At 41.5% G+C, this 25,168-nt stretch overlaps 1 protein-coding gene across 1 annotated transcript in view; it reads right to left on the bottom strand.

Moving 5' to 3' along the window:
- Positions 1 to 6,886: 6,886 nt before the first annotated feature.
- MLH1 (mutL homolog 1) overlaps positions 6,887 to 25,168 on the bottom strand; it is a 52,793-nt gene continuing 34,511 nt past the window's right edge. The window contains exons 6-10 of the mRNA XM_030205536.1: positions 24,847 to 24,910; positions 21,181 to 21,345; positions 12,051 to 12,143; positions 11,348 to 11,461; positions 6,887 to 7,312 (exon numbers count right to left, since the gene is read on the bottom strand). Of these exons, the coding sequence (XP_030061396.1) occupies positions 7,145 to 7,312; positions 11,348 to 11,461; positions 12,051 to 12,143; positions 21,181 to 21,345; positions 24,847 to 24,910 (604 nt within the window). The 3' untranslated portion in view covers positions 6,887 to 7,144. The remainder of the gene's footprint in view (positions 7,313 to 11,347; positions 11,462 to 12,050; positions 12,144 to 21,180; positions 21,346 to 24,846; positions 24,911 to 25,168) is intronic.

The following is a 25,168-nucleotide window of genomic DNA, read 5'->3' as shown; positions in this document are numbered from 1 at the left end:
AAAAGGCTCACCGCAGTGTTCTGCATTAAATCTCTCATAGTCTTCCCACTGATTATTCAAATATACCACAAATTCCAGATTGATTAATAAACCCAGGAGCATGCTCCACAAACCACTCTTCTCTGCCCTCTCAAAACCGAAATACATATCGGATATGACTACCTGCCTTATGTCCACAGTTACAGACTTAGAAAAAAACATTCTCTGATACCAAAATATAATCCAAATGACTCTGCATGGGATGCACCCTAGAAATATGCATGCATTCTCACTCAACTTGATGGAGAGCCTGCAACACATTCACAATCCTCAATTACCTACACAACCTAGGAATCCTTTCCCAATTCCACACTTTCCCTGGTGTTGCCCTATCTAAAAAAAGATCCACCACCCTATTCCAGTCCACTGGCAGCATCAGTGAAGCCTCTTCCAAACCATGTATTGCCCTTCAGAACTTTGTAAAAAAAAAAAAAATTCTCATTACATCCATTGAAAGCATAAAGAAAGCCCAATCAAAGCTGTCCTTCTCCTCCAAAGTCCTCAATAGCTCTTCCAAGTCCTTAATTACCTTCTTCTCCATGAATGCCACATTCTTATACAGCAAAATCACCACTCCTGCCTTAGGGGAGAGAGGTGCAGAGACATAATAACAATGCTCGACCTACTTCAGTTTAAGCTTGACATATCTAAATTACTTAGGTGAGTTTCTCATAACATAGCAATTGCAGCTTCATATTTATGAAGTATCCCCAACACCTTTTTCTGTTTAATGGGGGAACCAAACCCAGACACGTTCCAAGACACTGAAACATCAGGCATCATCCAAATATTCAAAGAAATACTCCTCCTCCATACAACACTTTCAAAGCATGTCCAGTACTTTCACACACAAATACACGACTCATGTTTCCTGTTTAGTATTTAATATTTGATATACCACTCATTTATAACTCATCACTAAATATTAGCTAAGAAAAAGAGATGAAGCTTAGCATATGGAAAAGAGAGAGGAAAAAGAAAGAAAAACCATAGGAACATAGGTGTGGTTTGCCTGCTTTTTTTTGGGGGGGGGGGGGGGGGAGGAGGGAGCCAAGGGATAGGCAGCTCAGATTAGTGGCTGTGGTCGGACTTTTTTTTATTCAAAATAAACAAATGACACTGTATAAGTGGCTATATAGCTGTTACATAAATTTTATATGAAGAGAATCCCTCAGAAACCTATCGGACCTTACGTCCTAGGTTTACAATGGATACACTGAGAGCCGTTGATACGTTTCTATCATGGGGATTTTTTTGAAACCTCTTCTTATTTTTACATTTTTCTAAGTGCTCAATGCTGTGTTTTTAAATTATGCAATTCTGACTAGAACCAATTTAAATCCAGGAAAGTGCCAAACAGATACAGTGCAACACTAAGCTTTAGTCCTACGGTGCCACCATTTCACTGTTCTGTGGCTTCCTCAGGGATTGGCGTTGCAACTGCTTTTCATTCAGCTTTCCATGATTTTCTAGTAAGTATTCCTCAAGTAAAATGGCGCCATCAGCTCAGAGGGCAACACAATAAAATATTTTTGAACTTTTGTATATCTATTTATTTATTTGTATTATTCTTTTATTTAAGATTTATTTGAATTTTCTAGCCTTTCCTTATTAATATTTTTTTTCCATTTCCTCTCCCTTTTGATTTTTTTTCTGTTACCCATTTTACTCTCAACATTTCTCAAGATTTTTCCATACTGTTGTCGTGTTTATTTTGCCTATGTTATATAGGCTTCATTTTTGTTTTTACTTTTTCCTTGTTTCCCTTTATCACACCTATACCATTCTACTTTAGTCCACTCCTGATCTCACACATTTCCTTTGCTCCTTGCCTCCTCACTTCTCAATAATTCTCTCATCCTTTACCTCATCTCTTCCCTTCTTGCTTCTTCCCTCCAAACCACTGTTTCCCTCTTTCGTTCTCTCCATTTCTGCCCCTTCCCACTCATCTCTCCTTCCTGTTCTTCTCATAGCGCTTCCTCCCCCTCATCTCTCTTTCATCCTTCCTTATACACTTCTTCTCATCTTTTCATATCTATCTCCCTCTTTTATCTCCCCTATTTCTTTTTTTTCCCTTCCCCTCCTCAGACCCTACCTATTTTTCTCTTCCATCTCTCATTTAGCTTCTCCCCAGCACACTCTGTACCTCTCATTCCTCTTCTCCCCACCAAACTCTACCTCCTCCATCCTTCCCAGCACCCTATATCCCCCTCTCCCCTCCAGGCACTCTCTCTACCTTCCCCTGTATATGCTCTCCCCCTCCCCCCAGTTTCTGTTCTCTTCTTCCTATTCACTCCCCCAATATAAGCCACTCAGCCACCATCTCCCATTGCTGCCCACCAGCTTCCGCTCTCATCTCTCACTGCCATCTGTCAGCATCAGTCCCCTTCTTTCAACCCCAGGCTCTGTGTGGGCCCATAGCCCCTGCTTAAGACCCTTCCTTCTCCTAAAATCAGCCCCATTCTCCCAATTCAAACCCCAGTGCCAGATTCTGTCAGCCATCCCCCTTCTTCTTTCTCTAGCCTCTACCTCAGCTGACTCAGCCCCTTCTCCTAGTCCCAGGATCACACTCTTCTTCTAACTTATCTCGTTTTACTATCTACCAGTATCACTTCCTTGTCTCTCTCCAAATTCATCTCTCTCCCTCTCATCCTGTTCCATCCTCCATGTTTCCAGGATATCCTCACTCTCTTCCTTCCCCCTTAACATGGTCCAGCATCTCTCCCTCTTCCCTCCCACCTTCCCCCATCCACTATCCCCCTTTACCCCCCCCCCCCCCAGCAGGTTCCAGTAACATTTCTCTCCTAATCTCCACCTACCTCCCTAATCCCATGTGGTACAGCTCCTTCCCTCCCCTATCCCAATGTAGTTCAGCATATTCCCCTAAGGCCCCCCCCCCCCTTAGGAAGTGAAAATTAGTAAATAAATGTGTTTTCAGACTGCTCTTGAAGTTTGTAAAGGATGACTCCAGCCTCAATTGTAGGGGAAAATTGTTCCATAATGTAGAGGTTGAAACACTGAAAACTGAATTCTTATAAAATCTAGTCAGATGTGTCTGAACAATACATTATGTTGGGAAGGACGTGTAAGGAATTAATAGCTGAGATAAAAATAATGGTAGTCTAGAGCAGTACATCTTGCGCATTAAGACTGAGACCTTGAAAGAGATTATTGAAGAAATTGGTAACCAGTGCTCATCTTTTAATAGTGGGGTGACATGATCGAAATTTCAGCACATATGCTGATTTTCACAGCCATATTTTGAATCAATTTTGAACATCTGTCATTGGCAGTTTGCAGTCCCTGACATAAAGGATTACAACAGTACAGATGATTCAGCAACATTACATGTATAAAAATGGAAAGTGCTTTCTTGTCTAACAATCCCTGCAGTGAGTAAATCATTTTCAAAATAAGGAAACATGTCCTTACTTGGTCTGAAAAGTGGAAGTGAAAGTGCAATTCATTGTCCCAGAATTGTAATAGAGCTAAGGGGAATTTTGAACCAACAATATATGCTAGATCAAAGAGAATCACTTTCTCTTTCCTAGAGAAAGTAAAGGTCCTTTTTCTAAGCTAAGCGCTAATGGGTGCTTACTGCAGGTTAAAATGTGCTATTGCAGGGTACACTTCGGCGTCCTGTGGTAGTATAGCCTTAGTGTGTGGAAAAGACCCGCACTGGGGATAGCGCAGGCCACTTTTTAGCATTGCTTAGTAAAAGGGCTCCTAAGTGTCTGAATTTTCAGAATTGAGTTTAAGACTATTAGATTGCAGTAATGTTGCTATCATGCAGAACATATTGCTGAAGAACCGACCATCCTGTTTGCTTTAAGGGGCCCTCCCAGCCAGTACAGTTATTCTTCCATTTCACTACTCTCAGAACATTCATCCCAACCCTAACAACCCTACTGCCAACATTCCCTTCTGCATCCGCCCCTCTCTCCATAATCCTAAACCCCCTTCATCACACCACTCAATGATCCTAGAGAACAACAATAAAAGGAGATCCACACCACTCTCTGAGTCATCTGTGGTGTCACATCATTATAATCCCTCCCCCCTGCAATATAGGTTAATCAATATATCACATGGAGGAGTAACTAACCCTTCTACTTTAGTGAATATATAGAATCAATTATTCCCCTGCCCCCACCCCTCCACATTCTTAACATATCAGCCTGGTATCCCTCACACCAAACTTAGCATGTTTACTCCACTACAATTATTATGGCATTATAGCTTTGTAGCCTGACCTTGCATAGTGACCTTACATAACCAATAACACAACTTCTCATCCACCCAAGATGGATTTATCAAACAGTTCTTATCATATAATGCCAAGTTTTATGGATCAGCAACCTTGATGACTGTCATTTCAGTCTCTCGCCCCAAATAAGGAATCTCTACCATTTGAGAAGGGCACGTTTTGAAGGACTCCCTGTTTGGGCTCTCAAAACACGATCTTTAGGAGGAAAAGTGAGATCCGAGTAACCTGAGCAGTCTGAGGTTGCAGTAGTACCCAAGGGCAGTGAGAAGGGGTGTTCTGGTATCAGTTGTTGGAGTGCTGAGAGAACTCAGAGAGAAGGTCTGCCCCTGTAAGTTATGTCATCTCCCGCTGATCAGAAGAAAAGTGATTCTTCTCATGATGTGGCTGTGCAACTTGTAGGCGCACAAAACCAAAAGGGAACACAACCCATTGGTGCCTCTTTGGTGCAACCTCAGGGGAACTTTGGGGGACTCTCTTCTTGTTGCTATGGGCAAGAGGAAAGCCCAAAGCAAAGAGACTTCCACTGATAGCAATTCAGGTCTGTGGTCCTATAGGTAAATATGTTATTTCACAGCCCTCAACACCAGGGCAGTACCATCTCCAAGTGTTAATCTTGAAATTCCATTTCATAAACCAACTGGATCAGTGATAACGCTAGGTGATCCTACAGTGACTGGACAATTACTTGGTGCCATTTTATATAGAGATATATGGTTATTAATTTCCAAAACTAACTTGTTACAAGGCTTTCTAGAACAGATTTTCACAGGAAGCCATTTGTAAACTTCAAGATAAGGTTCAGTTAAAAAAAAACCTTTGAAGGTCAGCTGGGGAAGACAGAGACTCAGATTACAACAGTTTAAGCAACTGATGCTGTGAGAATTAAAGATAATTTAAGACTCAATCAACAAGTGGAAATGTTACAGTAGACAGCATCAAAAATGTAAGATTGTTAACTTCCCAGGACCCATTTCCTTTCTCCTAAGATGCTGCTTCAAAAGCTATAGAAATGGTAAGTAATAGTAGCAGTAAAATTATTTCAAAGATGCTTTACAATTAGGCAATTATGATTGTTTCTATATCTAAATTATATTAAACATTGTCCTTCGGTATTCAAGCAGATTTTGCTCAGTTGTAAGATGATCCATGGATTTCTAATTTAACTGAATTTCTTGAATCATCATAGGATGTTTTCCTCTTCCAGAGCAACAATAGTGGCAAATTTCTTTGATGAGATGGATAAGATTACAGTGCTTCTTATTTTCAAAAAATGAATATCTGTTATTGTGGGCAGAAGGTGACATTTTTTCCAGATATTGTTAGGAGAACCCAGTTAAGGAGAAAGGAATTTCTTCAATTCAAACAATGAATTCTAGCAACTGGGGTCTTCGTTTTCTCCATTTTACCTGCAGATATTTGGCTATCTGTCAGGTGGTAAAGTATATGTATCTGAAATCGTCTTGCTTGGTAGCCTTTTTATTTTATTGGACAAATAGGATGAGATAGTTTTCTTTTTTTCTTTGAGGAGGTCATCTTGTTTGTAAAAATCTTTTTTATTTTCCACTTAGCCATAGGGTTATATACTTGTTCTCTGTGATATGGCTGAATATATCTATTGTTCAGTATATTGAAATTACTTTTTTTTTTTTTAGGGGACCTTATACTAAAAGGTGTTAAGCCCTTAACATGTATTTAACATGCAAAAACAGGGTACCATATAAACACATTCTGCAAGCTAGAGAGTGCAGTAATGAATTTTTTAGAATTTTCCTCGGAAGGGAAATGGCATGGGTGGGGAATAGTGTTCCTGCGTTATCCAGCTAGCGTGTTAGGATTAGCGTGCACTAAGGACCATATGGCGCCAAAAACAAATCAGTGCGCTTAGCACTATTTTATAAACCTCACCTAAAGGACCTGGGTCCTACGAGCAAGATAAGTGATTTAATATTCCTAAGTTTTGCTAGTTGAAAAGTCTGTTCAACGTTAATAAAAGGGACCGATGATGAGGAAGGCAAGTCATGAGGAAGTAACTCCATGTGAAACCAGTCACCACTGAGGTCCATTAGTACCAACTTTAAGATCTGTACTTAAGCATTTGCTAGGCTTATATTGGAACCAATATTCATATATAATCTGAATGCCACATGTTATCATTGTTAAATAAATGGTGGTGCAGTGCTCAGGTTACTATCTGGTGTCTGGTCATATAACCCTCACTGTGACGTTTTGAATGACCAAATCAAGTGGATTTATCATGTGATCTTGATAAGTCATTCAATCCTGCAACCCCTCAGGTATAAACCTACCTGCCTAGAATGATGGATAATGCTGGATATAAATATTTTAAATAAATAAATAAAAGTTTATATTATAAGCCTTTCTGTTCAGGTGACTACCTATTGTGCTTGCCTCTCACCTTGGGTTTAGATTTGGAAAGCATGTTAATCACATCTAAAATCTGGATCCAATTCAATGAGACATAATGTATTCAGTGTCACAATTATGTTGTATGAATTCTAAGATGTGTATCTGCAGTACGTTGATTAAAAACACACACACAAAATATACAAAAGCAGCCTTACAAAAAAATCTTTACTTGCAAACTAATATTATTTACAAAGAACCCAGAGAGTCTGTTTTTGTATTTTAACATATCTACAATCTTAAGTGAGTAAAATATCTCCAAAATATGTTGTTGTTTAGCTTAAAAGAAGAGGAAACCTCTCCATTTCGATATGAAAATTAGTGTGATTTCCATTACCATTTCAAAAGATGCAATATGTCCAAATATAAAAATGAACAATATATTTACAGTCCACAAAACTAATCAGGAAAATGTTAACATCTTTCAAACACTTTATATAAATCTGGTAAGTTAGCAAGTTGAAGGATGTTCCCATCTTCTGCAAAGTGTTTGGGGGGCAAAAGGTATGTTCGGAAAGCTTTGTAAAGGACATGCTCAACTGTCCACTTCCATGACACGGGATTCAATCCAAGTTCCTCGTTCTGAAAGACATTTTGTGTAAATATCAAATTTAAGAAAAACCAATGCCTTAGTTTGTTTTCCTGATGTAGACAAACTAGTAACTTTCTCTTCCCTCGCCCCCCACCAAATGTACCTCTCCGGATGCAACCACATGCTGTAAAAACGAAACACATAGCAGGGTAACAGACCAGCAATGTCCAACTAATACCCAAACTAGAATTTATGACTAATTCCACTGGCACTGTAAAGTTCTTCCATTGGCATTTCATATTTGTTTCTAGTCCACATAACTCAATACTTAAGATCCTTTCTAGAGAACCAATGCATACAATTTCTTGAAATCAAAGATATGGTTTTCATGATGTCATGGCACATTAAAAACTAAGGAAAAAATATTTTTACAAATAAAACTATTAAAATATTTTTCATTAGTGTTTTTATTTTAATTGATTCACAAATTAAAGGTAGATTTGCTAAAGTGTGCTCTCTCGTTAGTGCACACTAACCCCCCTGTTTACTAATCCGCACGGCAATGCCGACACAGCTCTTTCATAGTGAATGGGCTGTGTCGGCATTTCTGCATGGCAGTTGCTAGCGTGGCTCAGTAAACAGGGGGTAATACCATTAATATATATATATTTTTTAAAACCCACACCCGATTGTATTGGGCACAACTTTTGAAGCCACTGGGGGAGGGGGGGGGGGGGTCTTCTGAGACATTAAAAAAGAATCACAGCCAAATTAAACTCAAGTTTGAACCAAAAAAGAAGCAGTGTCCAAAGTCCGTGCTCTAGCCTTAAACGGACTTAGCTGGTCGTGAAAATGAAAGAAAACTTAAAGTGTCAAAACCTACTAAAAAAAAAAAAAAAGAAATATAAAGAAATGAGGAATTACTAAGAAAATACTAAAATAATATGAAGGGGAAGGCAAAAAGAGCGGCACAGGAAGGCAATGCAAAGGAAGAAAAACTATGCACTGTGAGAACACTGATGTATCCTCTCTGCTCTGCGGAAAAACTAAGACTGGAGGACCCACGATTGCTCGTCGGGCAGGAAGGCACCAGGGCATGCGTGGTGGGATGCTGCTAGAAACTTCTTGAACTTGCTAGTCAGTGTCCGCACCAGGCTCTGTCAGATGACGTCACCCAGATGTGAGAATACGATGGACTGTTTGTCCTCATAGAACATGTTTACATTTAATTCATAACAACTGCTATATTGTGTCAGACCAAAGGTCCATGAGGGTCGTATATGCAGTGTATCACATATAAGAGTATTGTCCATGTCATGTGTCCTAAATAAAAAAAAAAAAGGTTGAGAATCATTGCCATAGAGTTTCTGCTGAATTTTGAAAGCAAAATATGCATATATTTCCAAATTTATACCCCAGATGCACCACTAGAAAATCTCAGTCACCGTGGTGGTATATCTCTCTCTTTGAGATGGGCCACCATTGGCATCGCTGAACTGAGGAGAAGGGGGGGTGGTGCATAGGATCTACCCCTGGCCCCAGCATGGAAGGCCCTGCCCCACCAAAACCTGTGCCAGCTGCTTCTTTCTATTACCTGCCTGGTCTGGTGCCACTAAATGAACTGCAGAGTGGTGAGCTCCTCTCTTCACTGGGCTCAATGGACCTTCGGTCTGCCCAGTATGGCAATACTTTAGTACTTACGTTATGCACTCCAGCTGCTAGCATCACATAGCTGCTAAAATCAGAGAGAATCTACTGCCTGTTTCATGTACAATAGAGAAAGATATCCACTTTCAAGTCCTGCATGGTGCCGGTGGCCAAAGTGTCCTGAGTAAAGAAAGCTCCCCTCTCTGCTGTGAATTTAATGGCGCTGGGCAAGTAGGAGAATGGGGCTGATGAGACCAGTATGATGCTGAGGATGAAAAACTGGGCTGGGGGATGAGAGGAAGAGTAGGACAGATATTGTATTGGGGGGGGGGGGGGAGAAACATGAGCATATGCAGGGGAAGGTGAAGATGGAGGGGTGCAGAGATGGATGCTGGGGTTAAGGTGAAAGAAAAATAGGGTATAAAAATATTGGAGGAGGTGAGTGGATGCTGGGGAAGTAGAGAAGGAACTATGGGAGAAGAGGTAGAGATAATGGCTGCTGGGGGAAAGGGGAAAAAGAGGGCTATCAAGAATGAGGGATAAAAGAAAATGACCTAAGTGAGAAAGGGTGGTAATGGGAGCCTGAATAAGGGAGCAAGACATAACAAAGGGACTGGACGTGGGGTGATGACGACAGGCAGAGATGAAACTGGGGATTAATACAGAGGATGGAAATGGGGAACTAGAAAGTGAGTGAAATTCTGGAAATAGGAGGCAGGGGAAGGAATGAGAGAGGGGTGGGAATAGGAGGAGAAGAGAGGAAAGCAGGGCTGTACAACAACCTTCAACTCTTTTTTTTTTTACTGTCCAATTCCGACTCCAACTTTTACTCCGACTCCTACTGATATTACACTTTAATTTTTTTGTTCTGGATCTAGAACTACTAACTATAACTTACATTTACCTGTACTTTAAATCCAGGACAAAAAATATATATAAATGATAAATTTACCATATATTATAATGTAAGTTTTTATTTAGAAGCTGGAGTCGGTACATTTTTACGGACTCTGACTCCATAACACTGACCCTGCAGCCCTGGAGGAAATTGTAGGAAGTAGAAAGCTGATATGTAGGTGTGTCAGTATCAGCCCAGGTAGAGAGAAAGTGCGGCTGCACTGAATTATGGAAGTGAGGACTTGTTGCACAGTGCTATTTACAGTAACTGTGGTTTTCAACCAAAGTGTATGTTGATACTATTTGCAAATCTGATGCAGGCTTGTGCCGAAACACAGGTCGTGTCGCGTCCTTCAATAAACCTTGCTTCCTCTCATGAGTGGCTCTGCCCCGTTGTTCCATCTGCAGCCCACTTCACTCTTTTGCTACATCTAAATTTCCCCTATTTGTTTTACATTTTTTCTTCATTTTCTGTCATTCTTTGAATTTATGTTCACATGTAAATTAAAAAAATAAAAAGGAAAAGAAATAATGCTGTAAGATGATATCAATAAAACTCTGATGAGAGCATAGTTTCATGGCTGTTTGGCTAAATGGAAAAAAAACCCTAAACACTGAAAAGAAAAGGAGACAGCTGTGTGCTGGAAGTGCAATGCATGCTCAGAACTTTGCAAACTAGGCTCTGAGCGCTGGGAGAACAATTCTGCACCAGCAACCTGCACCATCATCACCCACTTGCATGCTTGATCAATCCTGCTCATTGATGGAAAAGTGTTTTGGGTTTTTTTTTCCCCCAGTTAAGCATAGTGTTGTAGTATGGAGGAAAATTGGACCTCTATCCTCAGACTCTAGAAACGGCGACTAAAGTTCCCTGCACAAATCAGCACACATAGCCAATCTGTGTGCAGAACTTAATTGATTAACAAGCCAATCAGCAGTGATAAATGGAATTTAACAAGCTACTGTCAGTACTAATTGGCACTAATTAGGATTTAGCGCATAGCTTGCTAAGCGTATTCTATAAAATGATGCAAGTAATTCGGACTGTGCTGATCTCAAAAGGGGGCAGGTCATGGGTGTTACAAAAATTTACATGCAGTATTACAGAATATGTCCAATCTGCACCTATAGACATGTGCATTTATACCAGGTTTAAGTTGGCATAAATGCTGTGGGACGGCCATGTGAATTCTATAAATTGCGCCTAAAGTTAGGTGAGGTTTATAGAATAATGATAAGCACGGATTTTTTAGGTGCCATATACAGAATCTAGCCCTTAATGCATTGTTGATAAACAATGAATTTTTAATGCCAAACTATACAGAAAAAAATGGACGGATGATTTTAGACTGAAAAAGCAATCATGCTTAAGACAAGTTTTTGCTTCATTTATGATGGTCTGAGACAGTTTCATACAGAGAGTTTGCAAGTGGAGTTTTTCTGGGTATTGCCTTTATAAACAGACTTTTATTTTTTAGACATTCTGTATTAGGTATATTTTTATAAAATTATCCCATGATACACAGGATCTGAAAAGGTACCTGACAGTGAGATAAATCGGAATCTTCCAAGACATACTGCTTTCGGATGGAGTAAAACAAGGCACATTCCTTACCAAAGCTTCTAAAACAATCTGTCTCATCATCCCAGTTCACCTGTGAAAGATCAAAACAATTCAGTAAAATCTAAGTGCTGTATTATCTTCCAGCTAAGTTCTCATGCGTCCATACATGCATTGAAACTATGCTCAGGATTGCCTAGTGTCAACCCAGTCAGTCAATCTTTCATCAGGGACAAATTACTATCTTCTGCATTCATTTTCATATTACATGATCTGAACACATAGCCTAATGCTCTCAGGCACCATCTTAAAGGGGCCGCCAAAGGTAATAAGCAGCAGGTCCCTCTTCCCAGGAGTTAATCTCACTCCTCACCCCCTTAAAACAAACCCCTCCCCCCCCATGCCTACTGGAAGACAACACTGGTGGTCTAGAGGAGATTGAGCAGGAGCAATCCCCAGTCATTCTTGCCCATGCCAGGTTCAAAATGGCAGCTGTAACTCCTAGTGGTAGTCTTATTTTGTGCACCTTGCAAGGTTATTCATGCACCATGGGAGTTACTGACCTGTGTTACATGACTCCTGTGGTAAACTGAGGTGCCATAAAAGCCTAAATTTTACTGCAGCTTAATAATTATACACTCCCCTCCCCAAAATCACAATAACTCAGTTATCTTCTAAATTACCTCTGTAGCCAAACGCAGGACAAACATTGGCAAGCCTTCCAGAGGGGGGATGTAATTTTCAATCAGAAGTGGTAATCCTGTGAGATTTCCTTCCTGGTAATTATAAAACCACACATTTGTATAAAAACAGATGTGTATACTCATATGTATGTCTTATGTAAAAAAAAAAACCAAACAAGCATATACGAAATAAATTTCTCTCTGTCCTAGCTCCTTATTTCCTTCTTCATTAAACTCAAATTTCTGTAATTGTTTTCAGGGATCTTCACACCCTGCCCTCCTTTATCTGTCCTAATTTCACAATGTACCCCTCCTTCTCTTCTATGCTCTGCATAGTGTTTATTGTCTACCTCTTTATTCTCCTTAACTCATTTCATCATCCCAGTCTTATGCCATGCTGTCTCTTACCTGCAGCGATCACTTCACTCGATGTAACAGTCTGACACATACACTTTCCACCTTCAAGACAAACCTACAGACACATTATTCTATGAGAGCAATCTTCAAAAGCTCTGAGTAAATAAGGAATCACCCAGCTGGATCCATTGGGGTGAAAACTACCCATCGGAGCATGTAAAAGAAAAATTATGTCTCACTTGGTAATTTCCTTTTAGTTCTACCAGACCAGTCCAGATAAGTGGGTGTTGTGCCTGTCAACCAGCGGGTGGAGGCAGAAAGAAGAAAGCAGTGCCCTGTGCTTTGCCCTAAACGGGATTGCGTAGTCATAGAATGCTCAGTATTCCTTTGCTCCCCAGTTCACTGTGATTCAGTAGGCGTAGATACAATACTCTTTATGGAACCCCAAAAGAGGCTGAAAGCCCGACAATTATAGATATGGGCTACGTGCAGAAATTTCTGATGAACTTGGTCTTTCATCTTTGAGTATTTCTGGTTTGGTTCTGGACTGGTTTACTTCTTTTCTGCAGCAACAATTTTTTCGGGTGGTGCAGTCTTCGTCTACTTCTACTCTTTAACCTCTGACATGTGGTGTTCTGCAGGGGTCGGTGCTTTCTCTTTCACTTGTTAATTTATTTGTTAGTCCTTTTGGATCTTCTTGTTCAATCGTTTGGGATCAGTTCCTATTCCTATGCAGCCAAATTTCTGCTACTTTTTTATATCTATTCTCTAGAATTTATTGCTTATCACTTAATTAATTTTGTCCTGTGAATCTGTATTGTGGTGTACTTCTCTGTCTTCTAACCCTGCCCCCCCCCCAAAAAAAAAGACATAAAAACATCTTTCCCTTCCTGCCTAGCTCTGATAGTAGAGAGGATAGGTTTTTCTAACTGCTTCTTGTCCTACACCCTAACTCTTGCTGTAGCATTCTTTGTGGACAGGCTCTTCCAGTCCTAGGTTAAAAAGCAGCTAGGTAGGTGTTGTGTCCATTGACCAACGGATAGAGAAAGAAGTTCCATGTGCTTCGCCCCTAAAGGAGATTGTGCAGCAATAGAATCCTCATTATTTCTCTGTCTCCAAGCAGATGGTAGATGAACTGTACAGCTCCTGGTCAGTTCTTCTCAGCCAGCTCCCTGACCCAGATTTTTTTGATGTTGCTCAGAGAGCAGGGGGTTTCTTTTGAAAGGATTATGCTCCTTCATATGAAGGTATCTACAAGTTTTATTGGAGCTGGGGTGACACTCTGTGATGCCGAGTCTCTTCCCACCCCTCGCTATGGTTTCCTCAGCAAATTAAAGGGATCAAAGTTATATATGTTCCAACCTTCCTTTTAGATGAGGTGCAGTCAACAGTTTTAATCATTTTGGCTGTTGGTGAGCTTGCTCTTCCACTCCTTTTTCTGTGTTTAACTTTGGATTCTGTTAAGTTTTGTTTTCTTCTTAGCTGAATTTATTACAACAGTTGTGCAGTGAACAAGAAGCTTTTTACCCAGTCCGCACTGCGTTGTTCTATGCTCCTGCCACTGGCTTGTCAAGCTAATGGGTCATTATTTATTTGTTACATTTGTGCCCCACATTTTCCCACCTATTTGCAGGCTCAATGTGGCTTGCATAATACCGTAAAGGCATCCACCAGTTGGTTGATAACAAATATATGGTTATATTGTGGTCGAGTGAGGTAGGTGTTGTCTAAACTTGTACAGCGCTGCGTAACCCTGGCAGCGCTATAGAAATGCTAAGTAGTAGTAGTAGTAGGTGTGTATCAGGCACCATGAGGGTCGAAGGGAATGAATATTGTTTATGGCATTCTGTCCTTTGTTGTTTACTACAGCAGCTTAGCTATTCTACTACCATCCAGTAAATCTGCTTCCTTATTTTCACAGGATGTAATAATCTTGGCAAGCTGCAACTATCTCTAGGCTGTATGCCTGCAGTGTTTTTCTCTTGAGCCCCATGCCATTTATGGGGAATTGGCTGTGTGCTAATGCTTAATAATTTGCACTGTGAGTGGCTGATTTCCTGGGCTGAACAGTTCCCCCGTCTCATGTTCTCAACTCAGCTAAAACGTTTCACTGTTGCCAGGCTATAGAGCTGTAGCAGTTCATCAGTACAATTCTGCTAGTTTTTGAAGAGTTCTCCCATATTAATAAAAAACAAAATAGAACTGAACAAAAGAGGTCTGCTTGCCACAAACTTGATGACCTCAGTTCCTTTTTTTGGATAAGCATTCTATAAGAGAAGCACCTTGTGGAATTTAGCTAGCTAAATGCTTGTATGTTCTGGCTTTGTTATGCCCTAGGAAATAGCCAGCTTTGTCGCTACAAAATACAGCTATGTTGACAAGCTGTGGCAGTCAGGTCTGTTTTGAATGGGGCATATTTTATTTCACTCTTGTATGTTGCCCACCTTGAGAAGAAGTTCATTGTCCCTGGGTGTACAACGTGACATATCCTTTCCATAGGTGATACCTGCAGCCATAAGGGTGATTGCAGTGGTGTACAGCTGGGTACAGTAGGTGCTTGGATGGCTCCTCATACAATATAAGGGGGTAATGGTGAGATGTGTACCTAGGACCTTTTATGTGAAGTCTTCTGCAGTGCCCCCTAGGATGCCCCACTTCTCTGCTGTGATGTCTATGTGGCCAGTCTACTAAGAATGCTGCCCCCCACCCTCAATGGCTTGTTTTTGTGCGTTTTTACATTGGACAATTTTTTTTTTAAAATGCTTAAAAATAGATAAACGCCGAGAGGTCACGTGATGCAGTGAGCGGCGGTGGACGCAGGTTACATCGCGGCTCCGGAACTCCTCGCCAAACACAACAATAATCGCTCTCAAACTCCACAATTGAATAAAAAAAGAGCTCCTGATTAGACCTGGAATATATGGACAAATTTTTGATCCAGCAGACAATGTCGGTGAGCACTAAAACAACTAAACGTAAGGACGAGAGGCTCCGCGGGGCGGAAAACAAGATGGCGCCGGTATCCCCGTCTGTATCTCCAGCGCACGCCCCAACAGATACTCTGGTAACAGAGTTAACGGAGGCGGTTGTTCACGCACTGGACTCCCGATTTAATACCCTGTCGGAGCAAATAGCGGAGCTAAAAAATATGACCTCAGAACTTACACGCCGTACTGGCGAGCTCGAAGCTCGGGTGTCCGAAGTAGAGGATACGCAGCAAGAACAGGGGACGAGCATAGATAAGTTGGAACAGTTGTCCATAGAGTACCAGCAAAAACTAGACGAGCTGGAGAATCGATCTCGGCGAGAGAATTTAAGATTCGTAGGATTCCCAGAGTCCCTGGCGGAGGGGCAATTAAAGACAACTTTGGAAACATGGCTGCAGGCGCGCTACCCGGAGGCCCGGGAAGGCATGGACATTCGCTTAGACAGAGCGCACAGAATAGGCCAGAAGCAACCACGCGAAAATCGCCCTCGGGTGGTCATAGTAAAATTTCATGATTACTCGCAGAAAGCAGCAATTTTGCGCCTATATAAAGCCAACAAAGAGGAAGCGAAATATGAAGGAGGATTAATAAAAGTATTTCAAGACTATTCCTCATCTCTCACGCAGCGACGGAGAGCGTTTACACCGGTGTGTTCGAAGTTGGTGGAACAGCGGCTAAGATTTATATTGCAGTATCCAGCCACACTGAAAGTACAGACTGCTAACGGATGGAAATTGTTTCAGACACCGGAGTCAGCTTTGGAGTGGATGGAACGTCCCCCAGCATGACTGTAGTGAGGTGGCAGGTGGTCGAGAGTCAAAACTTAAAAATCGCAGGGGATTTACAAAATTAGGAGACCACCTTTTGGTTATACTGAACATCATACCGAGTGAAGAGCAATGACAAGCCGGTAGCTGATGGCGAGAGAAGCCCGTGGGTGAACACCAATACGACAAAGAGTCATAGAAGAACTGGTCTTCTAACTGTAAGAGACTGTTCAAGGGACTTGACATTATGAGGTTAATGTGCACAGTTAAATAGAGAGCACGTAATGAAGTATAGATATGTTACAAAGTTTGGTGGGGGGATTCCGGGTGCATCAAACAGACCCAGATGCCAAGCGAGGGTGGCATGAGGAAGGAGGCATGGGAAGGAATATGGGGACAGGGAGGGGGGGGAGGGGGGGAGAGGGGAATAGAAGAGAAGGGGGGAGGGGAGGGGAGGGAAGACCAATTCTACCAGGTAGGAAATTCAGACATAGTGCAGGTAAAACGTATGGAATAGAAAAACGATTTATGTATAATGTGGAAGGCGCCGGGTTTTGGCTGGGGAACCTGGAGCCCAGAGTTGGGTTGGACACACTGAATAGGAGACACATACAAAAGGCTAATGGCTAAGACTCCTCCTCTGCGTGTGATATCTTGGAATGTATCAGGGATAAATTCCCCAGTGAAGCGGACCAAGATATTAACATGCCTAAAACACCACCAGGCCTCTATTGCATGCCTGCAGGAGACTAAGTTATCAGACGAGGAACACCAGAAATTGAAACAACAATGGGTGGGGGAATGTTATTACTCATCGGCCACGGGTCATAAGGGGGGGGTAGCAATTCTTATAAAGAGGGGCCTCCCCTGCGAATCACGGGTAGTGGAAAGAGACAAAGAGGGTAGATATGTTCTGATACACATAAATTACATGAGCCAAAATTACTATCTCTGTGGTATTTATGGACCTAATACCCGTGATTCAAGTTTTTTTCCAACTCTAGTAAAATTAGGACTAAAATATGACACGGCACCATGGATACTAATGGGAGATTTTAATCAAGTGCTAAACCCAGATTTGGACCGATCATCGTCCTCGGCTTGGGGGGCCATGGGTAAAGGAAAAGGCTTAGATTATTTGTGTGACACGTTAAATTTGGTGGATCCCTGGCGGCTGCTGAACCCTACGCAAAGAGACTACACTCATCTCTCGAGGGTTCACCGGACGTGGTCTCGTATCGACTACATATTGATATCCGCCCCCTTGTTCTCAGTAATACACTCTGCAGAGGTTGGACCGATGGCTATCTCAGATCATACACTAATTTGGATAGATGTGGAGTTGGGGCCACCCATTGAGCAACATAGGCGATGGAGATTCCCAGCATACTTAGTGGGAGACCCAGATTTCAGATCTTATTTAGAACAGAAGTGGGATAATTATATTGAGACTAATACACAGCACCAAGACACACCTGAACTGTTCTGGGAAACATCCAAAGCAGTGATGAGAGGAGAGATCATTAGTTATGTGGCTGCTAGAAACAAGAGAATATCACAAGGCATTATCCAATTAGAACGCCAGTACATACAGGCCAAAAGGAAGCACCAGCAATGCCCAACGGCGGCTAACTATGAACATATGATGGCAACTTTGGCAGGGCTTAACACACTGATACATGAACGAACGAAAAAATTCCTATTCAGTAGGCGATATCAGTATTTTAAATTTGGCAACAAAAATGGGAAATTATTAGCAAGAATGGTAAAAACATGGACGACCAAAAAACTTATTCACACATTAACAGCACCAGATGGCACACAGCAACATAAACCCACTGAAATTTTGCAACTCTTCACAGATTATTTCAAGCAGTTATATGGGGAAGACCCAGAAGCAGCGGGTCCAGCGCCAGGGGATTATTTGGAAGACTCGGGAATGCCACGCCTGGCCCAAGAAATCAGGGACCAGCTAAATGGCCCCATAAGAGCTCAGGAAGTGCAGAAGGTGGTTAAGTCCCTTGCAGGAGGCACAAGCCCGGGGATGGATGGGTTCTCCACAGAATATTATAAACTCATGGGTCATAGGGTGTGTGGGCCTCTTACACTATACTTTGAGGACGTAGTGGAGAGTGGAGCTTGGCCTTCTAGAGTGAATGAGGCCCTAATAACTTTGATACCTAAGCCGGGTAAATCCCCAGAAGCTTTAGAAGCATATAGACCAATATCATTATTGAATCTTGATCTTAAAATACTGGCCAGACTTCTAGCAGACAGGTTAGCAAAACACTTACCGTCTTTGATAGGGGATCATCAAGTTGGTTTTGTGAAAGGGAGGCACCCTGGGCTTAATATTAGGCGAGCTTTGTTAGCGCTGGCACAGAGTCAGGAACAAAATGATCCACTCCTGCTAGTGAGTCTTGATGCGGAGAAGGCGTTTGACAAAGTAAGCTGGGAGTATCTTTTTGAGGTATTGAAATATGTGGGACTGGAGGGCTGGTATCTTAGAGCGATTTTGACATTGTATTCAGCACCCACAGCACGTGTTACAGTAAACAACATGATATCTGCACCCTTCTCAATACAAAGAGGAACGCGGCAGGGCTGTCCTCTTTCACCCCTTCTCTTTCTACTATATTTAGAACCTCTGCTACGCTCGATTGGTAAGAATAAGGAGATCACAGGAGTAACAATGCCACAGACTGAAATTAAGGTGCTAGCGTTTGCGGACGATATCCTGCTTACGCTCACAAGGCCACAGGGCTCCCTAACAGGACTGTTGGAAACAGTAGAGGAATTTGGATATTATTCTGGATTCAAATTAAATAAACAAAAATCGGTAGCTCTGCCAACTAACGAGACAATAAAGACACAGTGGGAGGGATCTTTTCCGTTGCAATGGGGCACAAAAGCAATTAAATATTTGGGAGTATACATCCCAACCCAATTGAATAAGGTACACACCATCAATTTGCGACCTTTGTGGGAGACCACGAGGACAGCTTTATTGATGTGGCAAAAATTACCCCTCTCACTACTAGGGCGGGTAGCGCTTTACAATATGATCCTCGTACCTAAGTGGACATATGTGGTACAGGTGCTTTCGTTATATCTTACCCATAAAGAGGAGGTAGACCTCCATAGAATGCTCAGGCGATTTCTATGGGATGGACGTAGAGCCCGAGTGTCATTTAAACAAACATATCTGCCAAAAGACAAGGGAGGATTGGGGGTACTGAGTGTGAAATGGATGTCGGTAGCAGGATGCATGCGACACATAGCGGATTGGTTCAAGGGAACGTCGCACTTCTCCTTTCCAGAAATGGAATGTGCAATGTTGGGCAATATGCATTTTAGTTACTGGCTGCATGTAGGACTGGGAAGGGGGGCACATCAAACAAAAGTATTGACACTCTTCAGACCTATGAAAAAAGCATGGAAATGGATTTGCAAATTATTTCAGTTAAATCCAAGGGTGACCCCATTCTTGCCCCTGGGAGGAAATACAGAGTTTCCAGTGGGCAGTTCCTCAGCCACTTTTGTCGCTTGGAGGTCAGAGGGTATATTTTTTCTATTTCAGATCATGAAGGGGGATGGCAGGTTGCGGACAGAGGAGGAGTTGCGAAGCCGCCAGGGATTAACATGTCAGGACTTTCTTGCGTACACTCAGCTAAAACATTATACAAGCTCACTCCCGCTGCAGTCACTTACTTCCAAAGTGCGTAACCAGTTGACAGAAATATATGACCTAGAAGCACAGAGGGCGGTACCTCTGAAGTATTATCATGCACAGATTAAAGAGGCGCAGGCACCAATGTTATATGCTAAATTGGCACAGGAATGGGCATTAGAACTGGGGCTTCGAGCAGGGGAAATAAACATACAATCTTGCCTCCAAACATGTTATAAAGAATTTGGGAGCACAGATATTAGAGAAACTCAGTATAAATTCTTGATGAGATTATATGTTTCTCCACATAGAGCCTATAAGGCAACCCTGCGGCAGAATGATGATTGTCCGGGATGCACGGGGCAGAAAGCACACCTAGGACATATGTTTTGGCACTGCCCAGCTGTACTAGCTTTTTGGTCCTTATTATGTACACAAGTGTCAAAGATGTGGGGGGTTATGTGGAATCGACAACCTGGCCTATTGTTTGAGAAATATGTAACTAGGGGCCGAAAGAAAATAGGCCTCAAAGCTTTTCTACGAAGAGCAGTGATTATGGGGAAGAAATCTATACTTAAATTGTGGCTCAAGGAAGAAGGACCCACGATCCAGTTGTGGCGGGCTTATATGCTCTCCCTATGCGCTATGGAGCGAAAAGAGGTTCCGGATTTATCATCCCCGAAGGGAGACAAGTTCTTCCAGTGTTGGCAGTCATTCCTGGACACCCTAACTCCACTGGCACGGAGTAGAATACTTAATGGATAGGCACAAATGTATTAGCAGAGTACTACCTGGGAGGAAGGGAGGAAGGGAGGGTGGGTGGGGGGTGGGGTAGGGATGGGGGAGAGGGGAGGGAGCGGGGCTAGTACAAGGGAAGGGGGGAGAAACAATAAAAGGTGTGACATAGTGAGACAGAGTTACATGATAGATGTACAAATGATGTTTATGAAGTTGTTGAATGTTTTGAAATGAGATTAGAATCGTACAATTGTTGTTGTCACCAATAAAAGTTTATTTCAAAAAAAAAAAAAAAAATAGATAAACGCCTTGAGCACAAAAAAAAAGATCCAGCAAATGGGCATTTTGAAACAAAACAATTAGACTTTTTTCTGGTTCAAAAATCACTATGTTCACCCACTTGATTTTTGGACATTTTCAGCAAAACATCCAAAACTGGATTTAGACGTCATATCGAAAATGTTCCTCCACATATACATTAAGATTAATAAAAAGAATTGGAGATTTAAACTGAGCAATGTTATTTCTGTGAAGCAGAAACACTACCAGTAGGTAAGGAACTAAGGGTGCACTCTTGAATGGTACAAAAGAAGAGAAAAATTAAAAGTCACCTCATCAATCTCAAGTGAAAAGTAATCCTTCAGCATCTCTACTTTCTTCTGCAGAAACTGGACAATATACTCAGCAAGTCCTTCCTTCGGCCCATCTTCTTCTGACCAGCCACTTTCGGGGCTGTCCAAGGCCAGTATAGCTAAATCATACAGAGGTGCTGGCTCCTGCAAACAATCAGGACTTATAATATTAGCACCAACATATAATCAAGCTAAAACTGATAGTTAAGAATTCCCCCGTTTCTTTCAAACTCAGTATATTACCACTAACTCTCACCCTGACACACGCATGTCATCTGGATGTATTCTCTCATCATCAGAGCTTTGGGTAAATTACCTAACCCCAAGCATTACTAGATGGCACCTACGCTGTAATAACATGTCTCAGAGCAGTAATTTAATCTAAACCAACCCACTTTTCATAAATATTTGCTCTACAGTCTATTAAACATTAAGGGTCTTATTCTATAAAAGTTGTGCTCCTAAATTTAAGCCCCTATATTAGCAGCATAATCTATTTTGGAGCACAGGGGGAGGGGAGGGGGAAATGGGACTTGATATACCGCCTTTCTGAGGTTTTTGCAACTACATTCAAAGCAGTTTACATATATTCAGGTACTTATTTTGTACCAGGGGCAATGGAGGGTTAAGTGACTTGCCCAGAGTCACAGGGAACTGTACTGGGAATTGAACTCAGTTCCCCAGGATCGAAGTCCACTGCACTAACCACTAGGCTACTCCTCATAAATTTAGGAGCATATCCTTTATAAAATAAGTCCGTAAGGGAACAATTTTCAAACTGTCTGCACTGGGACAAAGACCAGCTGTAATTTCTACCAGTAGGCTTTGTACACATTTTTCAAAGTGAAAGCTCATATATCTCTTTAGCTATGAAGCTTGCTGTGCTATTAGGTAGAGAATGACACGGGGATGGGGACCTGCGGTAACCGCAAGGATGGGGACAGGGACAGAGTCCACAGGGATGGGGCGGGGACAGAGCCTGCGGGGATGGGGCAGGAACGGGGAAAGATCCCATGGGGACGGGTAGGGACAGAACCCTTGAAGATGTGGACAAACTTTGTCTATGTCATTTTGTACTTTGAAGCCTGTTAATAAACTGGACTGTTATTTAAGTTTGAGTGATGCAGACGACACTATTTTGATTTTTTTTGGAAAAAAGTAAATATGCTGGCCACGACTAGCAAAATTTGCATGGGGGATCCTGTACATTCCTGCTACCAGCACATCTTCTAAGATGGCAAATTGTTCATTTTTACTATTGTTTTCTATGTGTTATTTATAAAAGGTTGCACAGTATATTGTTCCTTTTAATAAAAAGATTTAAATATAAAATCATAAATGTTCGAGGCTTCTGCAGATGAGGACAGAACCCATGGGGATGGGACAGGGACAGAGACAGAACCTGCGGGGATGGGGTGGGGACAGAGACAGAACCTACGGAGGCCGGGGTGGGGAAAGAGACAGAACCTACGGAGGCCGGGGTGGGGACAGAGACAGAACCTAAGGGGATGGGGCAGTAACAGGGACAAACTTTGTCCCAGTGTCATTCTCTACCACTTCCACCTGCCTTTTTTTTTAAGCTAGAAAAAGTCATTGACATATAGATGTTTGCTCTCTTGACCTAAACACGCCCCTTGAGAATGGCAGCAAAAGGTATGCATATTGTTTCACAGCTTGTTGGATTTTAGCTGCACGCGAGGACAAATTTCAGAAAGTTAATCAGCACAGGCAAAGAACTCAAAACTGAACTCCAAAAGCATACCAAAACAAAAGTAAATGGGGACTGCAGGAAATGGCTTTTCTTGGATAAGTGACATCTACCAGGAGCTTGAAATTAACAGAAATTGAACGCTATTCTGCAAATTCAACACTCAAATTGGCATAAAACTATACATTCACACAAGAGTATTATGTGAATGGGGTACACAAGCCCTATTACTGTATTTTCTGCCTGGCAGCTCCCTTGTGACAATTTAGTGAGGAGGTGAGAAGAATCACGTTGTTGCCAGCATCTAAAGGAACAGATGCTTTCATGATCCCAGGACAGCGTCTCCTTGGGCTAGTATCAAAGCACTAGGCATATCTTTATACCCACTAATCATTTTATCTCATAAAAACTTATATCCATACATACCCCCTGTGTTGGTATTAGCGCACTGGCAGCCACTAGCACGGCTTAGTAAACAAAGGGGATAGTCTGCATGAATTCTGTTCAAATTATACCTTAGCTTTACTACTCTCAGTACAGAAATCTCCCCCCCCCCCCCCCCCCACCTTTTATTTTTTTACTGTCTCTAGTCTCAGAGCTTTTGTTGTTAGTTGGGCCCTTCAGAATATGGATAACATGGGCCCACTGAATAACAGCTGAGACTGTGCAGCAACCCAAGCATTGAGCAGCCAGGAAGGAGAAGCCGTACCTGGGTACTAAACCTAGATCCACTGCATGGCAGCACTGCTACTAGCCACCGAGCCTGTTAGCTCCTTGTATGATTCTCTAATGTATTCAAAAATCATAATTATTTCCACCCCTCCTTTTCTGATTCTATTCTAGTTTTGTCCAGAGCTGTGCCATATGTACAATCTGTAGCCTACTAAAGGCTCTATATGCAGCCCTGCTATTAAGTGACAGGCAGCTAAGAAATCAAATAAAAAATAAATCTATCCTAATTTACTCTATTTAACCTGTCAAAAAATAATTCCCCCCAAAAAGGCACCATTAGGCATGTTTATTAGCATATAACATTATTATTAGCACAAAAATGTGCATAACTTGTTCACTAAAATATCCTGATATGAATGCAACATATAACCAGCAGGATCAGTTCTTGGACAAGAGCTATTTCCATTTATTTAGTCCTATATCCCATATTATCCAAATCAAGTTCGGTTCTATGTAGCTAATCATTTGAAATTAAATGTACCTAAGACCTGAGTTCTTGCTTTATCAGGATTTTGAGTTTCACATTTTCCTACATATTTTATGATGGATGATGTAATAATACAGGAAATTCGTTACCTGGGCGTCTTGTTAGATTCATCATACCATAGAACCATATTTGAGGGAAGTTATTCAAGAAATATTGTTACCTCAATAAGATCATTTGTGGTATATCAAGATTTGAACATATTTCTCTTATTCTGTTTCAGTCACATTGACTCCCAACTGAGTGGAGAATTCAGTAAAAGATTTATTTGCTTGTCTTTATGGTCCTGAATAACCAAGTATCAACTGTTTTTGCTTCTACTTTTGTATCCACCCTCAAGGCTGTTGAGGCCTGTTTGTACAGATGTTCTGGATGTGCCATTTTTCCATTATGTCAGACTAGATGAGTACAGAGCTTCCATATCATTGCTGGGACAAAACTGTGGAATACATTACACCTTTACAACTGCGAAGTGTATTAATACATTTATAAAGTATGCTAAGACCTACTGGTTTCAGCAAGTCTTTAGACGTCTACTGAATTGATCAGCAATTTGAAGAATGATGTATACAGAAGCAGTGGACTAGCATTTTTTGTAATGTTTTTATTGATATGTTTTGTCTATTGGTGTTTTATCTATTTTATTATGTATGCATGATTATGCAGGCTGTAAGTTTTTAAATAAATAAATAGATAAGGAACAGAGACAAACTGTACTTACGGATAATCTTAAAACGCCAAAATTCCCAAAGTCATAAATAAGTATCTGGTAGAAGAGCTCTTGGCTAAATTGGAAGAAGACAAAAGGGATATTATGGAAACATCTGTTATAACAGTAGCACACTTTCTAATACATTTGCAAGTTAAGTTAATCTATAATGAAGGAAAAGAGAGAGAAAAGCAGAGGGCAATCCAGGTCAGTGACATAAAAGGTTTTGAAAAAGGAGGCAAAGCATAAGTCAGAACTGATGAAACAGTTGCCAGCTATCTCTTTGATGAGAGCACATATTCCAGAACACTCTGGAAGGATAGACCAATACTGT

Source organism: Microcaecilia unicolor, chromosome 1 (assembly GCF_901765095.1).
Source record: "Microcaecilia unicolor chromosome 1, aMicUni1.1, whole genome shotgun sequence".
Lineage (NCBI taxonomy): Eukaryota > Metazoa > Chordata > Amphibia > Gymnophiona > Siphonopidae > Microcaecilia > Microcaecilia unicolor.
Note: the sequence above shows the minus strand (reverse complement) of the source record. Positions and strands in the feature narration are given on the sequence as shown.